The following is a 22,485-nucleotide window of genomic DNA, read 5'->3' as shown; positions in this document are numbered from 1 at the left end:
TCAGAAGCACAGAATTCGATGAGGTGTTGTCATGACTCTTCCAAATGATATTCCCCTTATGTCATCTTTTTAACCTTGCTTAGAGAGCACTGGGACTGTTGAGCACATCACTAAGTAGTCCTCCAAGTGGAAATCACTATATGTGTCCCTTTTTTCAGGCACTTTCCTAATTAGGAGTTAATCTCTTGGCATTCTCCAGCCTTGGGAATAGCTTATTTCCACAAACCTTTCTTTCCACTAATGTCCAAAAGCTCTCTACCTTCTCAGTCATCTTATATTCACTGTGTGTGATGGTGTTGGAGGGTAGGAGGACTGCTTTTCACTGATGTTCCCCAGATCTGTGGAGAGATGGTTGAAACCAGTTATTGGTAACTGTGAACTTAAATTGTAGGATACTGCTTTGTTTTGTCCTGAACTTTGGCACTTAACTTCCAGAGCATCAAGAAAAATACCTGTAAGCATTTTGTTGAACAGGTGGAATAATGGTAAAAGCAATATACTTGCAAATAATCTTTATAAGTAAGTAATTTGGAGAAAAACTGCTCTTGGCTCTGAGAACTTTTTAATAGAGTAAAATCTAAAGGAAATTGTGTCATATGCTCAGTGCATAATTTTTTAATCCTATAAAATTCTACTCTCTATAGTCAAAATGAATGAGTCCATTTGCTTACAATGGTGGGAGTGGCAATGAAGGAAAGGGAAAGGAACATGTTTATATGTTTATGGAGCAGCCTGTTTCAGGACTGATGTCTGCTGTCTTTGGTCATAATAAGCTGTCAGTAATATTCCATACACTTTAGGACAAATACATAGGTGTCAATTTTGAAATAGGTATTACTTACCCCTGTTTTAACTGAACGTAATCCAAAAGATAAAACGTAAGGAGACTTATAGATAGATGAGTATATTTCTATTAAGCTTGAATCAAAAGGTAGCCCAGCATGCTTCAAAGTACCTCTGGGGCTTCCCTGGTGGCACAGTGGTTGAAAGTCCGCCTGCCGATGCAGGGGACACGGGTTTGTGCCCCGGTCCGGGAAGATCCCAGGTGCCGCGGAGCGGCTGGGCCCGTGAGCCATGGCCGCTGAGCCTGCGCGTCCAGAGCCTGTGCTCCGCAACGAGAGAGGCCACAACAGTGAGAGGCCCGCGTACCGCAAAAAAATTTTTTAAAAAGTACCTCTGGTTTTGAAGTAAATTTCTTACAACTCAGAATAAAACATACACATGCTCTGATTTACCGTTGTTTTTCCTGAACAAATTATCTCCACGGAAGCAAAGACTTGTGAATTTCTTGGTTAATTTATGCTTTTTTGTCCTAAGTAATGAGCTAAGCCATACCTGTTTATTCATTTTCCTGCAGACGGCAGCCGGTGAGCCCTCCTCCACCTCCACGGCCGATTTCCCCACCCCATACTTACGGCTACATTTCAGGACCCCTTGTCTCAGATATGGATACGGATGCGCCAGAAGAGGAAGAAGACGAAGCCGACATGGAAGTAGCCAAGATGCAGACCAGAAGGCTTTTGTTACGCGGGCTTGAGCAGACCCCTGCCTCCAGTGTTGGGGACCTGGAGAGCTCTGTCACTGGGTCCATGATCAATGGCTGGGGCTCAGCCTCAGAGGAGGACAACATTTCCAGCGGACGCTCCAGTGTTAGTTCTTCTGACGGCTCCTTTTTCACCGATGCCGATTTTGCCCAGGCAGTGGCAGCAGCAGCAGAATACGCTGGTCTGAAAGTGGCACGGCGCCAAATGCAGGATGCTGCTGGTAAGTCGTCAGCTTTTCTCCAAGCTGGGAAAGGAAATTCGATGTGCATTTGTCAGTTGCTGATTGGAGATCCATAATCGTATATTGCTGATTATGGAGATCCATAATCTTATGTCCTATATGAAATGCAACTATTATTACTCTTTTTTTTTTTTTTGGCTGCCTAAGGAAACCAAGGTCCAAGATGATGATGTAGCTTGCTTATTCCCTTTTTCATAACAGGCTTTTTAAATCTTCTATTTTATTTTTATTTAATAAATCCTATGTAATGTGAGTGAAGCTACCTGAAAAGTCTTCATTTTTAAGATAGTCTTAGCAAATATATGTACAATTTCTTTTGGAATGTATATGGTCAATTAAATGAGGTTTGTGTTATATGGTTTTTTTTAAGATGTAAAAAGTCACCAAAATAAAATTCATTGAGGTAGTTCTCTCATCCCATTTAATTAGAAAGTGTCTAGGAGAAATAGATAAATGTCCAGAGGGGACGCTCAACCATTGGAAACCGGGCTGTTTCTCCTTAACCCCTATTCTCTTCATGTCCTCTCAATTAGAACACTCATTTAATTGAGAAGATATAAAGATGTTTGTACTATACACACACTTTCAAGCATAAGTATGTTCGATACTTAAAGTATACATTGTTAATCTAATAATTTGGAGAGCAAGTTAATCCAAACGCTTATGTATTTTTTCCATCTATTTTCCCTTTTCATTGCCAGTAGCCTGTTTTTAATTACTGTATATCCATTCTTATGTTTTAACCCATTTTTACTTATCTCCCACTCCCAACTCTGTTTAGAAAGTAAATAGTATGAGAAAGAAAAAAATTTTAATTTAAATCATACATTTATCACATGATTTTCATTTCTGTATAATGGAATATTTACATATAGACATTCATATACATGTTGAGTGTATATATATTTCTGGTAACCAAGAAAATATGAATAGAGTAAAAATAATGTGGTCAAAAAGAGAGCTATTTCTGAGAAAGGCTATCACAACAAATCAATAATTGCTATTTTGTTCTGTTTTTCTTAGTTTATTAACTATCACATTGGTAGTTTTCCATGTTCTCTTCAGATATTGGATTGGTCATTATTTCTTATCAGTGTAGAATATATTCAGAGAAAATTTAACTCACATCATAAAGTTTTCTTTTCCTATATATTATTTATCAAGAATGTGTTGCAGGGAAAAAGAATGTCTAATATCTCTCAAACTATTATCATAGAATGCATACTTATTTCAGCCAGCCCTATACTTTATGATATTCAACCAAATTTCCTTTTTCTCTCCTAGTTGCTTCTGGGTATAATAAAATAAGTATGCAAACATATCTATCGTTCCTAATAAATAAATAACATTTAACTTTATATATAGCTTTTGTTTCTCCTTATTTTTTAATCTTCTGTAAAAAAAAACTAAATAAGTGAAATTAAGCATCTCAAACTACTGCTTTCAGATTGCATTAAGCATGTGTTTCAGTTCATTAAATCAACAAGACATAGAAATAATGTTGAAAATGCATCTGCGAACAACCTTATGCCTTAGGGTCTATGAGCAGTAGATGGCCTTACACAATAGAATGAGTAATGGGTTCAGTCTCAGCCCTAATTCTCTTTTCATGGATATGTAACTTTAATTGTAATAGTCTCCATCATAGCTAAAAAGAGTTTGGTTTAATATTTTATTGTACTGTAATTTAGTGGCTCTTCTGGTTTTCGTTCGGTTCATAATTATAATGAACTAAACAGGCATTGGACTCTGCTTATTAAAGTGTTCTTTTCAGGAAAGGGTGCTGCTTATCATATGACTTGAAGTTAATATGAATGAATAATCCAATCACATTGCTTCTCACTTGGCTGCATTAATGTCTTTTACTTAATATGCTTCCGTTAGCACATTTAAATGTGTTGATTTTACTATATGTGGCTTCTTCTGCTTATAGCCAAAACACATATTGTCTAGGTCTCTCTGAGGTTTCTTGGAGTGCAACAGAAAGTTCTGGATTTGAATCTCTGGAATTTCAAGGAACCAAAATAACAAAGGTCAAGTGTAGGGCCAATAGATCTCCACTGCCATTATGGATTAAATATTTTGTGCAGTTGTAATATGTCTCTGTAAGAAAAAGCCAGAGAATTGGAGAGCACCGCAGTGCACCATGTCTGATTAGCAGATTCATTTATCACCTGTGAATATCGTCCCTCTAAAATCAAATAACCGAAAACAACTACCTATACCATCACCAAAAAATATAAAAGTCTCTGGAGGGGGTCACTTTAAATATCCATAACCAGCAAATAAATATCTTGTGAGAGAAAAGGGGTGTGAGTAATTTTTGGCAGGTCTGAATACGTGAGCTAGCTTAATTCCAGGCCACCTTAAGAGAAAATACCTGAGAATGTATTAAGATACTAGGAATCTGTCTTCAAAGTATAGCACAAACATATTTAATTAAAATAAGGGATGTATTTTGTACTGTTCATTCTTAGAATATGAATTTCTTAAGGGCCCTGGCTATTCCTTTTGAGAAAGCAACAGACATTGGATATATTATGTAAAATTTTAATTAACATTTTTGTTTAATCATAACACTTGAGTGAAGGTAGATGCAACAGTCAAAATGCTTTTCTTTAATAAATAGGTATCAGAATAAAGGTACCATTGTTAAAAAAAAGAGCCTGAAAATGCTTTTAGGGTATTTTTTCCAGTGGATAGCTCAAGCAGAATAAGAAGAATCCTATTGTTTACTAGGATAGTTTATTTAAGCTTTTTTTTTTTTTTAATTAGGGATGTTTATAGTTTTAGTGTTTTATTTTGATTATTAGTGTTAAATTAAATTAAACTTTATTGGTGAGTTTGGCTCTGATATTTTTCCTCAGGCCGCCGACATTTTCATGCATCCCAGTGTCCTAGACCCACAAGTCCTGTTTCCACAGACAGCAACATGAGTGCTGCGGTAGTACAGAAGGCCAGACCAGCCAAGAAACAAAAACACCAGCCAGGACATCTGCGCAGAGAAGCCTACACAGATGGTAAGTCCATTGAAATGGATGGAAACATCTATGAATCTCTCCTCTTTACCCTGGCTCTCCAGGACTTGAAAATGCATCCACTGACATTAGAAATTACATTAAAAATTCATTAAACAGTAAGCCTCATATTACTTATAGGAATGATTGACTTCCATATCTTATCAGGCATCTCAAGTCCCTGAAGTTTTCTAGTAAGTAGGTTATTTCAGAAAGTAAAACAATGTATAATACTTTTAATATTCTTAAAAGGTTATTATATAGTCTTAAACAAATAGACATTATTGTAGTTGAAGTCATGGCATAGGCTTAACCTTCATCACATTCACTGATAACTCTTCCGAAATGTCCTCACTTTTTTTCCTGGTGAATTTTGCATTCAAATAGAAGACAATAAGCTCATTTAAACGTAAATTCTAACTATAGTGATGATATGAACAGTTAGTCTGCGCCCCAAAAGGCAAATCGAATCATCTTCCTTCATGCCTTCACATACAGTATCCATTCTCACTGAAGAAGTAAGGCTTGTATTCTCCAGGGAGCACAGGAGAATACCGCAAACATTGTGATGTTGTCTAGAGAAAGCCTTTAATGAAAGTGCCTCAGGTGGCCCGGCATTTATTAAACTGCCACCTTCTCGTTTTATAAAACAACCCCAAGGGCTTTGTTGGAAATTCACGTAAGATAAGTTCTCTCAGACTCACCCATCTTGTCAAGTTTGCTGAATCTGCTAAAGGGTTGGGGGGAGAAGATTGTCACAGGCGCTGTTCCCCAACCTGATAGAACCTTCATTACCAGTCAGCAATGTTTCACAGAGGGCATCATTTTCCATTACCATATGAAAGACCAATGTTATAGATCCTTATCCAAGGTTACAAGGAAGGTTTTCTAAGGCACTTCTCTGATTCCTGCCACTTGACAGAAAAAATTTAATACAAAGCTCACAGCATGATGAGCACAAGTAATTTTGCAATGAGTGGCTGTCCATGCTATTATCTATACTTTATTCGGAGTATTTTCTCTCACTAGCATCTATCTGATATTAGACTACATTAAATACTGGCATGACACAGCGCACCTGGGCCTCCTGGATCCTGCCCAGGACTCTTTTGTCAGCGAAACTTGAGCTGTCAGAATATTATCCGGTTTTGAAGGGTTATTATAGTGGCTTTGTGCATGTTTCCCTCTGTGAAGGGACAAACACTAGGTGTAAATCCCCAAACTCTATTGGCAGTTTTACATTTATGGGATCCCTATAATGGCATTTTACAAGTTTTATAGCTCTTCTATCAGTTTTTATTATCTAGAAGAGAGTGCTCCTAAGAGAAAACTGGTCAAACATCAAACCTTGATGTAAATACATCTAGGTTGAATACATCAGGGAAAAAACCTAGCCTAAAGGTTTGTGTAGCTCTTTCTGCCTCTTATTTATACTTGTTTCAAGGGGCTTCTGGCATTGAGTGATGCTTTTTAAAATGCTTTAAAACTAACACGGTATTGTGAAGCAATTATACTCCAATAAAAAAAAATGCTTTAAATAATGTAAACATGCCAGTTAAAGGGCATAGTGTTGCAGTTACAAATTACACTGTGCTTGAAAATTGTGATCTATATTTATTGCCCCACGTTCTGGAGTACTTATTTCAGTGTGTTTAATAATTAAATATAAATTCTAACTAATCCCTGAATAACAGCTATTAAATTGAATGATGAAGCAACCAAGTTATTTTTTAAGTTAATTTCAGAAATACCAAAGAAATATGTTAAAATATTTGAAAGCGAAAAAGTTAATAAGAAATATTATTTAAATTTCTAAATGTTCATTTCACAAGTGATTATGCAGAGTAGTCATAATATATACCACAATGTAGAAGCCAGTAATTATTTTCTCTAAGTCACAGAAATAGACAAAATTGAGCTACAACTAAAGCTGTTTTTTAAATACTAGATCTACCTTCCTTTTAGCATTTTGATAACCAACTGTCTTTTAGTTACGTTTACTGTACTAACAAGTCTTGAATTTAATTCTGGATGCTTTCTGATTTGGTAACGAAAAAAATAACAAAGCTATGTGTTATTTTATACATTTCCATAATGCATATTGATGAACCAAAATCATTTAAATGCAGATACTCCCTAATGCACCAAATAAAAGAAATGCACATACCCTTGATAGTACTGATTATAGCATGGAAACAAACATCATTTTATCAGAAATCACTTTCTCATTTTTTGAAAAAAATATTTACAGTTCATTCATGAAGAAACTCAATTGCAGATACAATTTGTACAGTTATTAAAGAAAGAGAGAGAGGGAAGGGAAAGAAAGAATTTAAAGAGCTGCCAATTGTGAAAATGAGAATTAAATATATTAGTAAGACCTGGAGGGTTCTTTCGTTTTTGCTTTTTATGATTAAAATACATCAACTATGATGGATGAGTTTGATTATTGTCAATAGACTTCTTATGTGAGCTATTTTCAGTCTATGGTATGTCAGTCGAGTGTGCAGCATCTTTACTTTGTAAATTTTGTTCAAATTATCAGTTTCCTTTGCAGAATTTTTGTAAATTCTATAAGGAGAGATAAAGAGTGGCTGGGTCTCAAATGATAAAGAGTAATTTGTGATGACCCTTGTCAGTCAGCTCTGATTAGTTTTCTAGGGCTATCCTAAGAAAGTACCAGGGACTAGGTGACTTAAACAACAGAAATTTATTTCCTCACAGTTCTGGAGGCTAAAAGTCCAAGATCACGGTGTAGGCAGGGTTGGTTTCTTCTGAAGCCTCTCTTCTTGGCTTGTAGATGACCACCTTCTCCCTGTGTCTCCACTTGGTCTTCCCTCAGTGAATGTATGTGCCCTCTTCTTCTAAGGACACCAGTCAGGTTAGATTAGGGCCTACCCTAAGGACCTCATTTTAATTTAGTTACCTCTTTAAAGACCCTGTCATCAAATACAAGTCACATTCTGAGGCACTGGGGATGAGGACTTCAACATGGGAATTTCGGAGGGGACGCAATTCAGCCCATAACAGCCCACAAGCCCCTAATCCATGGCACTGTGCCATACCTTGTTTGCAGGTAAATGCTGGGTCTCATAAACACTCAGGGAGTACTCATTGCAAAGCAGAAGGCTGCATGTTATTGACACACTGACAGGCAGAATCCAACTCTTTATTTATTTCATATTTGCCGCTTCCAAGTTTAACCCAGATGAAGGGTAGGATTAAAATACATGAATATTTATCAGTCAGACTTTTATCGAGTTAAAGCCAAGCATAAGTGCATTTCTAGGACCTTCTAATTGATTCTTTCCACCGCTTTTCAACCCCTTCTGAAGCATTTACATACTTGATTTAAAAACCAAATCTACATTATTTCTCCAGCTCTACTTTTCATAAATTATAAATTCACCACCCTCTTTGGAATGATGCTGTTTTGACTTGATATATCATTAATTACAAGGTCTGGGAATTTAAGTAGTTAAGTAAATAGAGTGCTGGATCTCCATAGTGAGTTAATGCCGGCAGAATTGTCTCCATGTGTATGTTCTTACGTATTATTTTACATGCATTATATTGGTATTTAGACAGTCTTGTATAAAGAATGGTGTTTATATGATTGTATAAAGAAAGAGTCTATACATATATATGAGTTCCATAATCCCATTTGTTAAACCCAATTTTAGCTATTAGGGGTATGAACTGGATGAAAGTACTATTTATCACTTTATGAAATATAGAATTGTTTATACTATGATAATCCCTGATCTGACTCAGGGATTTTACAATACCTAAAAAAGAATTTATTTGGTAATCTGTTTATCTTAAGAAATTACGCCCACCAGCATTCCCCTCTGTCACTTATATACAGTGGCAATCATATGCAGGAAGTTAGAACTCTTAAAAATATCATTGGATTCTCTTCTCTTTTTCTACCTGTATGATAGATACAGGTGTATCTATATACCTATATAGAGCATCCAGTAATAGATTTTGTCTCGAGAGTTATAGATTCCCGAGGCTTTGTATGATCTTATGATAGTGATCATCGTCAGCTTTGCGACCCAAGAAGCCCAGACACTTTACGATTTGGTGATAGTGGCAGTCATCAGCTTCCTGAGAAGCTGTGTTTGCAACCAGTTTGAGTTTGTAGCAAGCAGATAGTGCAGAAATGAGCCTGCAGTCACTCATTCGCTCTGCTTCCAGGTATGTTCTGAATTAGGCTTTTCTCCTCGCATTGTCAGTCCCAGGCTAAGTCTGAACTTAGAACAGCTCAGCCTTGGGCCTCTTGGCTTTAAGCCACTCACTACAGCCTGTCTTCTGACTCTTTGGTTGTTTTTAATAAACAAGCCACAGATGAGGGAGAATATCATGATAGTACTTTTTTTTAAGTGTTGTTTTAAAAAAATTTGTTAAAGTCGTAAAGGAGGAAAATCAACACTAGTGACGACGGCAATTTATGTTGTAAGACAAAAAAATCTTTTGATTTTCCCAGAGTCTTGGGAAAATTAATGCTACGGACTGTACTTTGGCCCCCATTTTATTTTTATTATTATTTTAAAAACTTTCTTTTGTGGTACGCGGCCCTCTCACTGCTGCGGCCTCTCCCATTGTGGAGCACAGGCTCCGGACGCGCAGGCTCAGCGGCCATGGCTCACGGGCCCAGCCGCTCCGCGGCACCTGGGATCTTCCCGGACCGGGGCACGAACCCGTGTCCCCTGCATCGGCAGGCGGACTCTCAACCACTGCGCCACCAGGGAAGCCCATGGCCCCCATTTTAGATAAAAAGTATTGAGGCCGTTTACATGAAAAGGAGAACGTGGTGAACTGTGAGAACTAACAACAACAGCAAAATGCAAGTTACAGTCTGACCACTTTTAATAACGGAGTCCTAAGTAAAACAGCTGGTAGTAAGATGGTACCTCAAGCTTTCTGCTTTCAAAAACCAATACAACAAATCGTAATGCCTTAGTTATATAGCACATAAGGTCAAAAGAAAATTAGTTTTTAAAAAATTCATATCTACTTAAGGAACAAAAGAAAAGGATTAATTACTTTTTTTTAAATACAAGAATGAGAAATACTAGATTAAAACTGATGCTTCCTAGAACCCTTAATTTGCTATTATATTAAAAATTTTCAAGGCACAATTTTAATATTCAAGAGTTTATTATGCTGGTATATGTAAATGATAGTCAGTGGACCATTGCTAATAATAGTGAAATATCTGGAAATAACCTAAATATTCCTCTGTAGGGATTGATATGAATAATGATATATTCATAAAACAGAACATTATACAAACTTTTCATAAAAAGAGGTAACTATATGTACACATATGAAAATGTATACAACTACACAGGTGAAAAAAGTGCAATCCCTTTTATGTTACTAAGAAAGAAAGACTGTCACATTCTGATGGGCAGACAGCCACTCTACACAATCCCAGATGTGGCCATTTTACATAGTTCCTAATGTGAATGGTGTTCCCTGGAGTTTTGCAACTTGGCAGCCCTGCTTTAGATGCATAAATAATTTCTGGAATGATCTATAAAAACCTATTCAAACTGATTACCTCTGCACCAATACTGAGGATTTGAAATGAAGGTGGGGAGGTATAAAGGATTGTATTTCCTAGTCTTTATGTACTTTTGAATTTTTACCATGTGAGTGTATATTTTTTGTGGAAAATCTTAATGTTAAGTTTGTAATAACTAAGCATTTAATACATGTTCTGTACATGTTTTAGTTGACTTATTCTATCACACAGACATTTCTCTGCAAATATGGAAACATTACCATTTCTAAAGTCATGACGAAAAAAACTACGCTGATAATTCCCAAATCTCTGTGTCTCTGGTTTTGACCTCCCTTGAAATTCAGATTTTATGTACAACAACCTGCTGGACATCTCTATCTGGATACTTCAAAAGCTCCTCCTATTTACTTTTCTAGAATAGAACTCACGTTCTTCCCTTGCAAACCATCTCTTCCTCACCCCTATATTTCTCATCTTCAGAGATGCTTCTCTCATTCCTCTAGTCAACTATGGCAAAAATCCTAAAAGTTATCTAATGGATAGTCTTCCCCTACTATATTCAATTGATCATTAAATAATACTGATTTTTCTTCCTTTTACTTTGTCAAACATATCTACTCTCCATCTGAACAGGCAACAATACAATTCTATCTCCTGTCATTACTTACTGAGCTATTAAAATAACTTCTTGGCCTCCTGGATTCAAGACTTTCCTTTTAATCCATCCTCCAGACTACACCAGAACAGCCTAAAACTAGAAGCTATTCATATTCTTCTATTAACTTTCCAGCTATTACTAGGTTATTTACTTCTTTTCCCTGGAATATGTACATAGGAGTCATTTTAAAAAAATAACACCACTTAAAGGAAATGAATATTCTAGAAATCAAATTTTATACCTACTTCTATCTTTAAGTATGTCTATAATAGAAGTTGAATTATATATAATACCCAATTATATGTAATATATTAATATATAATTATAGATGTAGATTAAATTATATTTATACTAGTGATCATCTTGTTTAAAATCTGTGGGTGCATATACAAAGTGGAGAGATCCCATCAGTGAATGGTAGATTGTGAACATGCGATAGAATGAAATAGTAGTATAAACAACACTGAACCAAAAATTAAGAATTTGGGGGCATTAGTCCTGGTTCTGATCATATTTACCTTTAAGATTGGAAAATAACTTAAGATCTATGTGTTTGAGTTTCCCTATCTACAAAATGAGAAAGGATTCAGGGTGGATTAGGGATGGCAAATAGATCTCAACTCAAGTGCCAGCCTCAGTCAATTTGAAGTGATTGCCTCAAGCGTAAGGGTATCCATCTGGAATCAGCAACATTACGCTGAAATCAATTGGGAAAATCTGCCGTGGTTGCAGTAGAGAAAGTTATGGCATACATACCCACCATGGTAGCCATCCCAAGACCAGATAACCTCTAAGTCCCAGCTCTATGATTCAATATTCCTGTGCTAGATAAAAATGAGAGTACATTAAAATTGTTGGTCATCTTATTCCTTGGTTGCCTTCAGTTGTTCCAGTTCATTTAAGATATATTGTCTCACAGTTGAATGTGACTCTAATGGCAATGCTAATGTTGACAACTTTATAAGTGGCAAACTTTTACAGTATTTTAAATATTTCTTTTTAGATCTTCCACCTCCTCCTGTGCCACCTCCTGCTATAAAGTCACCCACTGCCCAATCCAAGGCACAGCTGGAGGTACGACCTGTAATGGTGCCAAAACTCCCTTCCATAGAAGCAAGAACAGACAGATCATCAGAGAGAAAAGGAGGCAGTTACAAGGGGAGAGAAGTATTGGATGGAAGACAAGTTGCTGAAATGCGGCCAAATCCAGGTGACCCCAGAGAAGCACAGGAACAGCAAAATGATGGGAAAGGACGAGGAAACAAGGCAGCAAAACGAGACCTTCCACCAGCAAAGACTCATCTCATCCAAGGTACTGATTTAGTCAAGCAGCCAATAAATATAGATTGAACATGTTTGCATGGTACTCTGCTAGGTTCTTTAGGATCCTGTGCAAAGGGTGAGATTTAGAAATTTGCTCTCTGTTGGAGGAGACAGGCATGCTCCCAGATAATTTGAATACAGTTAATTCTAATACATGACATATGCAAGTCTTCCTTGGAGAGGTGCCAACTGAATTGAATTTTAAAGGAAAGCATGATTTCCACAAGTTAAACAGGGAGAAGGGGATATCTGGCAAAGGAAGTAAGTGGTGAAAAAATATGAAAATGGGAAAATGAATGTTTGGTGAATACTTATTTACAGTTTGGCTGGAGAATTAGATACTTGGGGCCAGGGACAAATGGTAAAAGATACAACTAGAAAGGTGGTTTAGCCTGACTGGGAAGGCAGGGAATACTATTCTGAAGAGTCTGGGATTTATGATATGGGCAGTGATGAGCCAGCCAAAAATCTGATCAAGAAATTACATAATCAGATTTGTGCTTTAAAAAAATAACTGACAGCACTCTACAGTGAAGGAAGAGTCGGGAATTGGGTAGCTGAAAGTATCAGAACATTGCAAAATAATCTAGGTATAAAATATGAAAGCACTGAATTAAAACAGTTATGCAAATTAAAAGGAGAAACAAGCTACATAGGCATTTCAGAGGTAGATCTTATAGGACTTGGTGACTAATTGAATGTAAAAAAGTAAAATGAACTAATGGAGTAAAAGAAAAGTTACTCAGGTGTTAACTAGATGGCTCTCTATGACTAGTGGAACATAATTGTATTAACCAATGTAAAGAAGAATGGGGAAAAGGATAAAAGTCTTGTGGAAAATAACTTCAGTTATGAATGGATTAAGGTACTGACAAGAACACAGATATGAAGAAAATCAATAAGAACTTAGAGAACTAAGTTTAAAGATCAGGAGAAAGGTTGTAGGTAGAGAGTGGATTTTAGAACCAGCAACACAGAGGTGAAAATTGTTTGAATTACAAAAGCTAAATTATCTTGCAGTGATACAGTAGATAATGTATCAATCAGTTCTCTGGAAAGAAAACAAAACAAACCCCCAGTTTGTAGCCATTTGCTTACTTCTGTTGTGTAATTACTCCCAGAATGGCTAGTTTCAAGCTACTAATATGAAATCAGTGTATGTGGAGTTGGGAGGAGATGGGTACAGTGAGCTCTTATGAGAACAAGTGAGCTCTCTCCAACACACCACAGTCAGAGATGATTGTATTTAAAGGTTACCCATGGGGAGAGGGAAAGGGGGAGGGGCAGGATAGGAATGGGGAATAAAGAGGTACAGACTACTATGTATAAAATAAATAAGCTACAAGAATATATTGTACAGCACAGAGAATATAGCCATTACTTTAAATAGAGCCTAATCTATAAAAATATTGAATCACTCCGTTGTACACCTGAAACTAATATAATGTTATAAATCAACTACACTTCAATAAAAATACATACATACATACATACATACTTACATGTTTGGCAGAGGGACATTCCATATAGAAACTGAGGTGGATCCACCCAGTGATATAAAATAATCAAGCTATCCAAGCTAGAAATAATAGTATCCCAGAAAGAATGGAGATAGAAATTTTAAGATAGGAAGGAATATAAAATGCCACAGAAGTGAAAGGTGGGTGTGAATGGGGGTGAGGGTGAGAAAATGGGTGGAGGACACACAGATTTTACAAAATGTTTTTTGTGGGTTGTATTTAAAAGAACTGTTTTTAGTGGAGTAGTCAGAATAGAATCCTGCCTGTAGGGGGCTGGAAAGTGAATGGAAGTTGTGGAAGCGGGTGATGAGTATGGGCTCTTCGCAGAAGGTTGGGAAGGAGAAGAGAGGTCGAGGTAGGGTTTGACAGGAAGGCAGAATCTGTGAAAATGTTTTAGGATAGTGTATTTGAACATTATTATAGAATAAGGAGAAGAAACTATTTAGGCAGAAGAGATACAAGAAAAGGAAGGTGATTGATGAAGGAATCAGGAAAGAATGATGAGGAAATGAATCTTAGAAGGCTGTAAGTGCACTTTAACTACAACTGTATTTTCAAAGCTGTACTTTGGTAAGATTAGACATCAATCTATTGTTCTATTTACTACCGGCGTCTGGTCATTAGCAACTTCCTTTCAATATGGAAGACAGTTTCACTTTGTTCTGTGACAGAAGCCTGAATCCCTCATCTAGGCATGGACTCAGCCGTGAAATGATGGTAACACTGTGCATTCCTATGTGACCGCAGAGTACTTGGTGACATCACCACAATCTGAAGTTTGAAAAACTTTGCTTATTTTTGTCAGTTAAGCCAAAGGTGATCTGAACTTTTAACTTTGTGTGATTATACTCCAAGTAGTGATTCATAAATTATGAAATTTATGTCTGGCTGAAAGTGCAGACCGATTTGCTGCTCACAGGCAACCTTCCTCCAAAGTAAGTTCAATTCTTCAGGAGAAAATTTTACAACTCGGAAAGATTTGGTGTATGCATAATTAGAACAAAGAGATGAAATTATGGGTCTTTTAATTATCATTTCTGTACCTTGCTATAATTTTAACCTTCATAATTCAATTTACATTATTTGTAATAAAAGAGGCTCCCTGATTTACATGTGTAACAAATGGTTATTTTTAATTAAGGAGAGTGGTCTTCCAGACTTCAGGGTCTGATATTTTTGCTGACATTTACCTCAGTTAGTTCAATCTATTTCTACATATATCAAACATCTACCGTGTTATTAAGCATTGTACTAGTTCTGAGATTTTTGTGGAAACATGAACCTTGACCTCAAGGAGCTTATAGTCAGAGAGGGAGACAGGTATCTATAGATTCACAGGTACACTCATATTTTTTTTTTAACATCCTTATTGGAGTATAATTGCTTTACAATGTTGTGTTAGTTTCTGCTGTATAACAAAGTGAATCAGCTATACATAAACATATATCTCCATATCTCCTCCCTCTTGCGTCTCCCTCCCACCCTCCCTATCCCACCCTTCTAGGTGGACACAGAGCACTGAGCTGATCTCCCTGTGCTATGTGGCTGCTTCCCACTAGCTATCTATTTTACGTTTGGTAGTGTGTATATGTGCACGCCACTCTCTCACTTCATCCCAGCTTACCCTTCCCCCTCCCTGTGTCCTCAAGTCCATTCTCTGCATCTGTGTCTTTATTCCTGTCCTGCCCCTAGGTTCTTCAAAACCTATTTTTTTTTTAGATTCCATATATATGTGTTAGCATACAGTGTTTGTTTTTCTCTTTCTGACTTACTTCACTCTGTATGACAGTCTCTAGGTCCATCCACCTCACTACAAATAACTCAATTTCGTTTCTTTTTATGGCTGAGTAATATTCCATTGTATATATTCGCCAGGTCTTCTTTATTCAGTCATCTGTCTATGGACACTTAGGTGCTTCCATGTCCTGGCTATTGTAAATAGAGCTGCGATGAACATTGTGGTACATGACTCTTTTTGAATTATGGTTTTCTCAGGGTATATGCCCAGTTAATGTTTATGGTGCTCTGATACTTGAGAGTCCAGAGAAGAGAAAATTAGCCCAGTCTTGTGGGAGATGGAATATAAAGAAAGACTTCTTGATCTTTCCTGGTGGAAATGACCCATAAGCTGAGTGTCCAGGATGGGTGGAATTTAGCTTAAGTAAGAAGAGTGGATAGATTGTTCTGGCAGAGAAAGTCATCATGAAAGGTTAAGGTACACTGAAGAGGCTGTAAGAAATTCAGTATTACTAGACATTAAACATGGTAAATTGGTAAAAATGAAGCGCTTGCGGTAAACGTAAGCTTAAATCAGAGAGAGCCTGTAGTTACTATAAAAGGAAGGTGGCTGAGTGAAGCCAGTTTAGAGGGAAATAACTTAAGAAGCAGAGACCTGTTAGAAGATATTTTCAACCCCCAGAAGAGATGTAGAGAATATAAACCAAGCTGTGGGAGCAGGGATGAGTGAGTGGGAAAATTCAGGAAACTTCTTAGAGTTAAAATCATCCTTACATGTTATATAGTTGAATGTATGGAAAAGATACATTTTAAGGGTTATGGGAAGGTTTGTTGGAAGGGAGGGAAGATCCTGAAATAATTCCAGTTTTCTGTCTTAGGTATCTTAATGATGAGCGATGTCATTGGCTACATTAGGGAATACAGAGAGGGAAGAAATCTCAGAGAAGTGGACATGACGAAGTCAATGTTCAACATGTGGAGTTTGAGGGACCCTCAAGAGGGAAGTGTTCAACCAGGCAGAGTTCAGGAACTATAAATTAATAACTCATCATGATGAGTTAAAATTTAAGCCACTCATTCATTCAATCAGCATACTTACTGATGGCCTATTCTATGTCAAACTGAGAGTGTATCAGTACACAAAGCAGAGAAAAATATCTGCCCTCATGGCAGCTGTATTCTAGAAAAGTTTACAATATGAGAGAATGGATGAAATCACCCAGGGTGAGTGGAGAAAAAGGTTTTTCTGTACACACACACGTGTGTGGACGTGCGCACGCTGGACCAAAAGCAGAAACCTGCAGGAAGGGCATCAACGTAAGGGCATCTGCATAAGAAGAACCCACAGAAGATTGGCCAGGAAGGAAGGAGGGATATAGGAGCTAAGAGAGTAGTCATGTTTAAATTGATAGTGGTTTTCAGATGAAGGGCAGTGAGAAGTCCAGAGACGTAAGGGCTGAAACATGATTAGCATTATCAAAGTCAACAGTGAATTTTCTCAGTTTCCTTGTAGTAATGTGGGCATAAGTAGATTTCGGTGCGATACAAAGTGAATGGGAGTTGTGACGACCAATATTGAGTCCAGGTTGCTTTTCAAGAAGCTTTGCTAAGCAATCGGTAGATAAAGTATTGATTTATGTAGAGCACAGACTTAGGGGAAAGCTTTTAGCAAATGAGATATTTTGTCATAATGTAGTTTGTCAAAAACTAAATTCAGTAGAAGAAGGTGGATGAAACAGGGACTGAAGACGAAGGTCACAGAGGACCAAGTGCCGTGAAGCTAGGGTGCAGGTGTAGTGGCCCACATGGACTGTGAAACCCCAGAGAGTCAGAAGTCTGCGTCAGGAAGTAAAGTTGTGATGAATAGAACAGGAAAAAGGTATCATCAGGGTGGACTACACAGGCTACATAACTCGACTGCTTGGCCCTCACAAGAGGAGGATGTTTTTGTGGAGGAGCAGTGATTTAGAGCTGGTGTTAGTGAGCTAAAGGCAAACCTTCCTCCTTCCACTACAGGGAACTGCAGTGGAAACTTTAGGGGAAATCAGATTTCATTCAGGAAATGTGGGCCGTAGAGGAAGCTTTTAGAGGAGGAAAACAAAAGGGCATGAGGAAGAGGTTTTGTTTTGCTTTGTTTTTATGTGTTTGGTGTCCAAAGGGTAGAATGGATAGGCTTTGGAGAGAAGCGAGCGGTCGGAAGATGCGTCAATAGATGCAGCACCAAATTTAAAGCAGTATGGAGATAGAAATTCAGGAGACAGTACTTAACTGGAGTGGCTTGTTTGTTTATTTATTTATTTATTTATTTATTTATTTATTTATTGGCTGCATTGGGTCTTGTTGCTGCGTGCAGGCTTTCCCTCTAGTTGCGGCGAGCAGGGGCTAGTCTTCATTGCGGTGCACAAGCTTCTCATTGCAGTGGCTTCTCTTGTTGCGGAGCACGGGCTCTAGGCACGTGGGCTTCAGTAGCTGTGGCACTCGGGCTCAGTAGTTGTGGTTCACGGGCTCTAGAGCACAGGCTCAGTAGTTGTGGCGCACAGGCTTAGTTGCTTCGCGGCATGTGGGATCTTCCCGAACGAGGGATTGAACCCGTGTCCCCTGCATTGGCAGGAGGATTCTTAACCACTGCGCTACCAGGGAGGTCCCCTGGAGTGGCTTGTTTTTTGAAGCTAGCAATGATGTCAGGCTTTTGAGAATCAAGGTTTCACAATTTAAAATATGATGTTGAAATGGTAGTTGGCATCTAGGAAGTGAATCCGGTCTTGGGTCTGTTTTGGTGATTCAAGAAGACTGGGCTTTTTTTCTATCAATGCCTTATAATTCCTTCATAATTTACATAGGGACATATTACAATGTCTCACTTGTTTTCCCATCAACACTAGCAGCTCCTCTGAGTGTAGATACTATTATCACTTTTTTAGAAAAGTTGAAACTAAAGCCTAAAATAATGGGAGATCACATGGTTAAGGATAGAACTGGAAGCCATGTCTGACTCCAGGTTTGGGTTCCCTCTTTTAAGGATGTTGATCTCAAGTGAATTTGAGGTAGACAAGAGCTTATGAGTGGAGTCAACAAAAATCCCAACCACTACTAGGAAAACAGCAAGGTTGTTATTTTCAAAAGACATTGCTGCCTTGTTCATTACTGTTATAAAACGTCCTCATTTGTTCCTCAGAAACACTGATGTTTCCCCATTCAGAATTATAGACACAAGTGATACATTATACAATGAAATGTACAGTGGTGTTCATACGCACTTATTATATTTCATTACACAGAGGATATTCTACCTTACTGTAGACCTACTTTTCCGACATCAAATAATCCCAGAGATCCTAGTTCTTCAAGCTCAATGTCATCAAGAGGATCAGGAAGCAGACAAAGAGAACAAGCAAATGTAGGTCGAAGAAATATTTCAGAAATGCAAGTTCTTGGAGGATATGAAAGAGAAGATAATAATGAAGAATTAGAGGTATCTATAATTTTTTTCAAGTTTCCCAACATTAGACAAGTTTTTATATCAGTCTCAAAGTTAAAAACATCCATCAGTCTACAGAAATGTTACTGTTTCATCACAAACCCTGTCACTGATGCCAACAACTGAAATTCTGAGAATTTAATGATTTTTTTGAAATGTGTTCCAAAGTTTTAAATGGTAATAACAGCTTCTTTTTAGGTCTTAGGGTTCATATTTATCTGTAGCTATTCACATAGGAAATATATATGGCAAAAATGTTGTTAGGTTATAAGAACTGTTGATCTAGATAATTATGATTCATAATATTACAGTAGGTTATAAAAACCCAATAAAGTGACAGAGTTATCAGGTGTGAGTGCGGGTGTTTTGCCTGCGCTACCTGCCACCCTAGTGATCACTGGGGTTAATCAGGGTGACCTGGCCAACTCGTTCATCTTCAGTCTTTTGAAAATGGGAAACTGATACTTGACACTGACCTTCCCAATCTTCTTGAGTCAAAGATACCCTCCTTTGTTGGAATCTATAGGTAGTGTTTTAAGATAGAGTTGGCAGTAAATCACATCATATTATAAAATCATCTCCTGTTTTTAAGACTGTGTTTTCATCATTTAATAAAAAAACAAGTTGGGGACAAATTTATCTTACAAATATATTTAATCTCAAGCAGATTGTTTAAGTTGAGTGTTAAACTAAAACTTTTTATAATAGAAGATGAAAAATTATAATTAATTATGTCAAATTGAATTTTCTATAATGCCCAATATATCAATATTTTGATTTTGAGGTTTGGAATAAGAAGGCTTTCCTGGGCTTCCCTGGTGGCACAGTGGTTGAGAGTCCGCCTGCCGATGCAGGGGACACGGGTTCGTGCCCCAGTCCGGGAAAGATCCCACATGCCGCGGAGCGGTTGGGCCCGTGAGCCATGGCTGCTGAGCCTGTGCGTCCAGAGCCTGTGCTCCACAACGGGAGAGGCCACAACAGTGAGAGGCCCGCGTACTGCAAAAAAAAAAAAAAAAAAAAAAAAGGCTTTCCTTTTGCAAATGCTGTTAGAAAAGCTATTTTTTAGGTTTTTGGTTGTTTTTCTTTAGAAGAGCCCTTTTGGGGAAAAAAGTCATCATAGACAACCTACTACTTAAAACCAATAAAAATTGAGCTATAATGTTGAGTTGAGGCTGGGGGAGTAAAGAACTTGGCCTCTTCCTTCTCCTCTCACCCTGTGCCACACCTGCCAACACCCAGACACTGTGTGGAACACAGTTTAGTACTTGTTAGAGAACTATTAGATTTGCTATCAAAACCAGCTAAAATTGACAAATTAATATGTTGCCATGAGCACTTTCTAGTGTAGCTAGTGAATGAATGAAGAAACACAAATTATAAGAATAAAAGCATATAAATAAACATGAAATAGGACAATACTCTAAGATTTATTTTAAAATTTAACAAGAACTTATGTCTTACAGGAAACTGAAAGCTGAAGACAACCAGAGAGGCTTGTGAGATCTAATGTGAAAGTTATCACTCAAGATGCCTCGTGTCTGATGACATATGACGCCAGATAAAATGTTCAGTGCAATCAGAGTGTACAAATTGTCGTTTTTATTCCTCTTATTGGAATACCATTTTTTTTTAAAGTTTATTGGGGTTTTATTGTTGTTGTTTGATCCCTGTCCTTACGAAGAACCTCCCTATTCCCCTCACTGTTGGAACAAATCATTACACCTTGCTTCCAGCAAGGGAAGTATTTGACTTCTTGCTTCAGTCATCAGCCAGCAGGAGAGAACAAAACAGTTCTTTTGCATTTTGCCCCTGAGATGTGGCATTGCACTGCTTATATACCAAGCCAATTTACAGCAAAATATTGATCAAAGATACAAAGTTGACTAATCAACCTCATGTCAAGGGCTCTCAAGATATAATCTTTCTGTAACCAACTGCTAATGCAAACTAAAACATAACTTCATTTTAACATGATTTTAAAATCAGTCTTTCATACCACCCTCTGCTGGGAGAAAAAAAAAATTACGTAGCAAATGCAGAACAACCACAAACAATTTGAATGGGGTAGAAACATTGTAAATATATACTCTTTGCAACCCCTGTTGGTACTTTACTTTGTCTTCATTTCAATCATTGAAGTATATTCTTATTGGAAATGTACTTTTGGATAAGTAGGGGTAAGCCAGTTGGATATCTGGTTGTCAAGTCATTGTCATAAGTCAGCCTAGCAAAAACCTTGTTCTATTTTTCAATCAAAAAGCAATTATAAATGCATATTACAAACAAATGGATTTTTTTAATGACCAATTGAATAAGGACATCCCTATCTTAACTGGCCTAAATTTCTTCTGGTAGTGTCAGTTCAACTTTCAGAAGTGCCACTTAAGGAAGTTTGATTTTTGTTTTTGTAATGCACTGTTTTTAATCTTTTTTTTTTTTTTTTGGTTTTAAAAGCACAATCACTAAACTTTATTTGTAAACCATTGTAACTATTAACCTTTTTTGTCTTATTGAAAAAAAAATGTTGAGAAGCGTTTTTAACCTGTTTTGTTAATGCTCTATGTTTGTATTTGGAATATTTGAATGATGACAGATGGTGAAGTAGCGTGCATACTTTATTGTGGGCCATGTACGCAATGGTTCTTACTTTTCCCGGACTTAAAGAAAAAAAGGTTTAAGTTTGTTGTGGCCAATGGTGAAACTTACAAGAATTCCTTATAAGCTCAAATAGAGGCATTACTTGCTTTGAATTGCCAAATGATGCCCTCTGACTGTAGATTTTTATGATCCTTTTTTTGTCATTATATAAATTTCATTGACTTTATAATTGGTGCTATTGAAGAAAAAAAATGTACATTTATTCAAATATAGGTATCAGGCCTGACCCCACTGGAAAACAAAGCCAAACAAAACTGAACCACACACACAAAAAAAGGTGGTGTTCACCAAAAACTAAATGTGTTCATTTAGATAATTTGAAACTTACATAGAAAAGGTGTGCAGTACTAAGGGAACAATCCATGTGATTAATGTTTTCATTATGTTCATGTAAGAAGCCTCTTATTTTTAGCCATAATTTTGCATACTGAAAATCCAATAATCAGAAAAGTAATTTTGTCACATTATTTATTAAAAATGTTCTCAAATACATCATTCTTTCTTGTGTTGATTTCTTTTATTTTGCATTGCGTTATCAAATGTATTCCATTTAATCACAGAGTTGTGCTGTCTTAACATGTCACTACTGTATTATCAAATGCGTAAAAATTCTCTTTTATGAACAGCCAGGTTTTACTTGTAAGGAAAAATTCTCATTTTACTTTTCTGAAATTAAAGATATAAGATGAATCATAAACTAAAAGTTAGTCGTTTAATCAGAGAGTAACTTTGTCAATATTAAAAACGTACTAAAATGTTTATGTGTATGAATC

The 22,485-nt window shown here is 37.0% G+C and overlaps 1 protein-coding gene across 1 annotated transcript in view; it reads left to right on the top strand.

The window, feature by feature from the left end:
- Positions 1-22,205, top strand: part of ROBO1 (roundabout guidance receptor 1) — a 392,430-nt gene extending 370,225 nt beyond the window's left edge. The window contains exons 26-30 of the mRNA XM_029214218.1: positions 1,358-1,764; positions 4,653-4,805; positions 12,000-12,308; positions 18,855-19,048; positions 20,518-22,205. Coding sequence (XP_029070051.1) covers positions 1,358-1,764; positions 4,653-4,805; positions 12,000-12,308; positions 18,855-19,048; positions 20,518-20,532 — 1,078 coding nt within the window. The 3' untranslated portion in view covers positions 20,533-22,205. The remainder of the gene's footprint in view (positions 1-1,357; positions 1,765-4,652; positions 4,806-11,999; positions 12,309-18,854; positions 19,049-20,517) is intronic.
- Positions 22,206-22,485: the final 280 nt, after the last annotated feature.

The sequence above is a fragment of the Monodon monoceros genome, unplaced genomic scaffold (genome assembly GCF_005190385.1).
Source record: "Monodon monoceros isolate NGI ecotype Baffin Bay Population unplaced genomic scaffold, NGI_Narwhal_1 Super_Scaffold_11, whole genome shotgun sequence".
Taxonomy (NCBI): domain Eukaryota; kingdom Metazoa; phylum Chordata; class Mammalia; order Artiodactyla; family Monodontidae; genus Monodon; species Monodon monoceros.
This window is presented reverse-complemented; position numbering and strand designations above follow the sequence as displayed.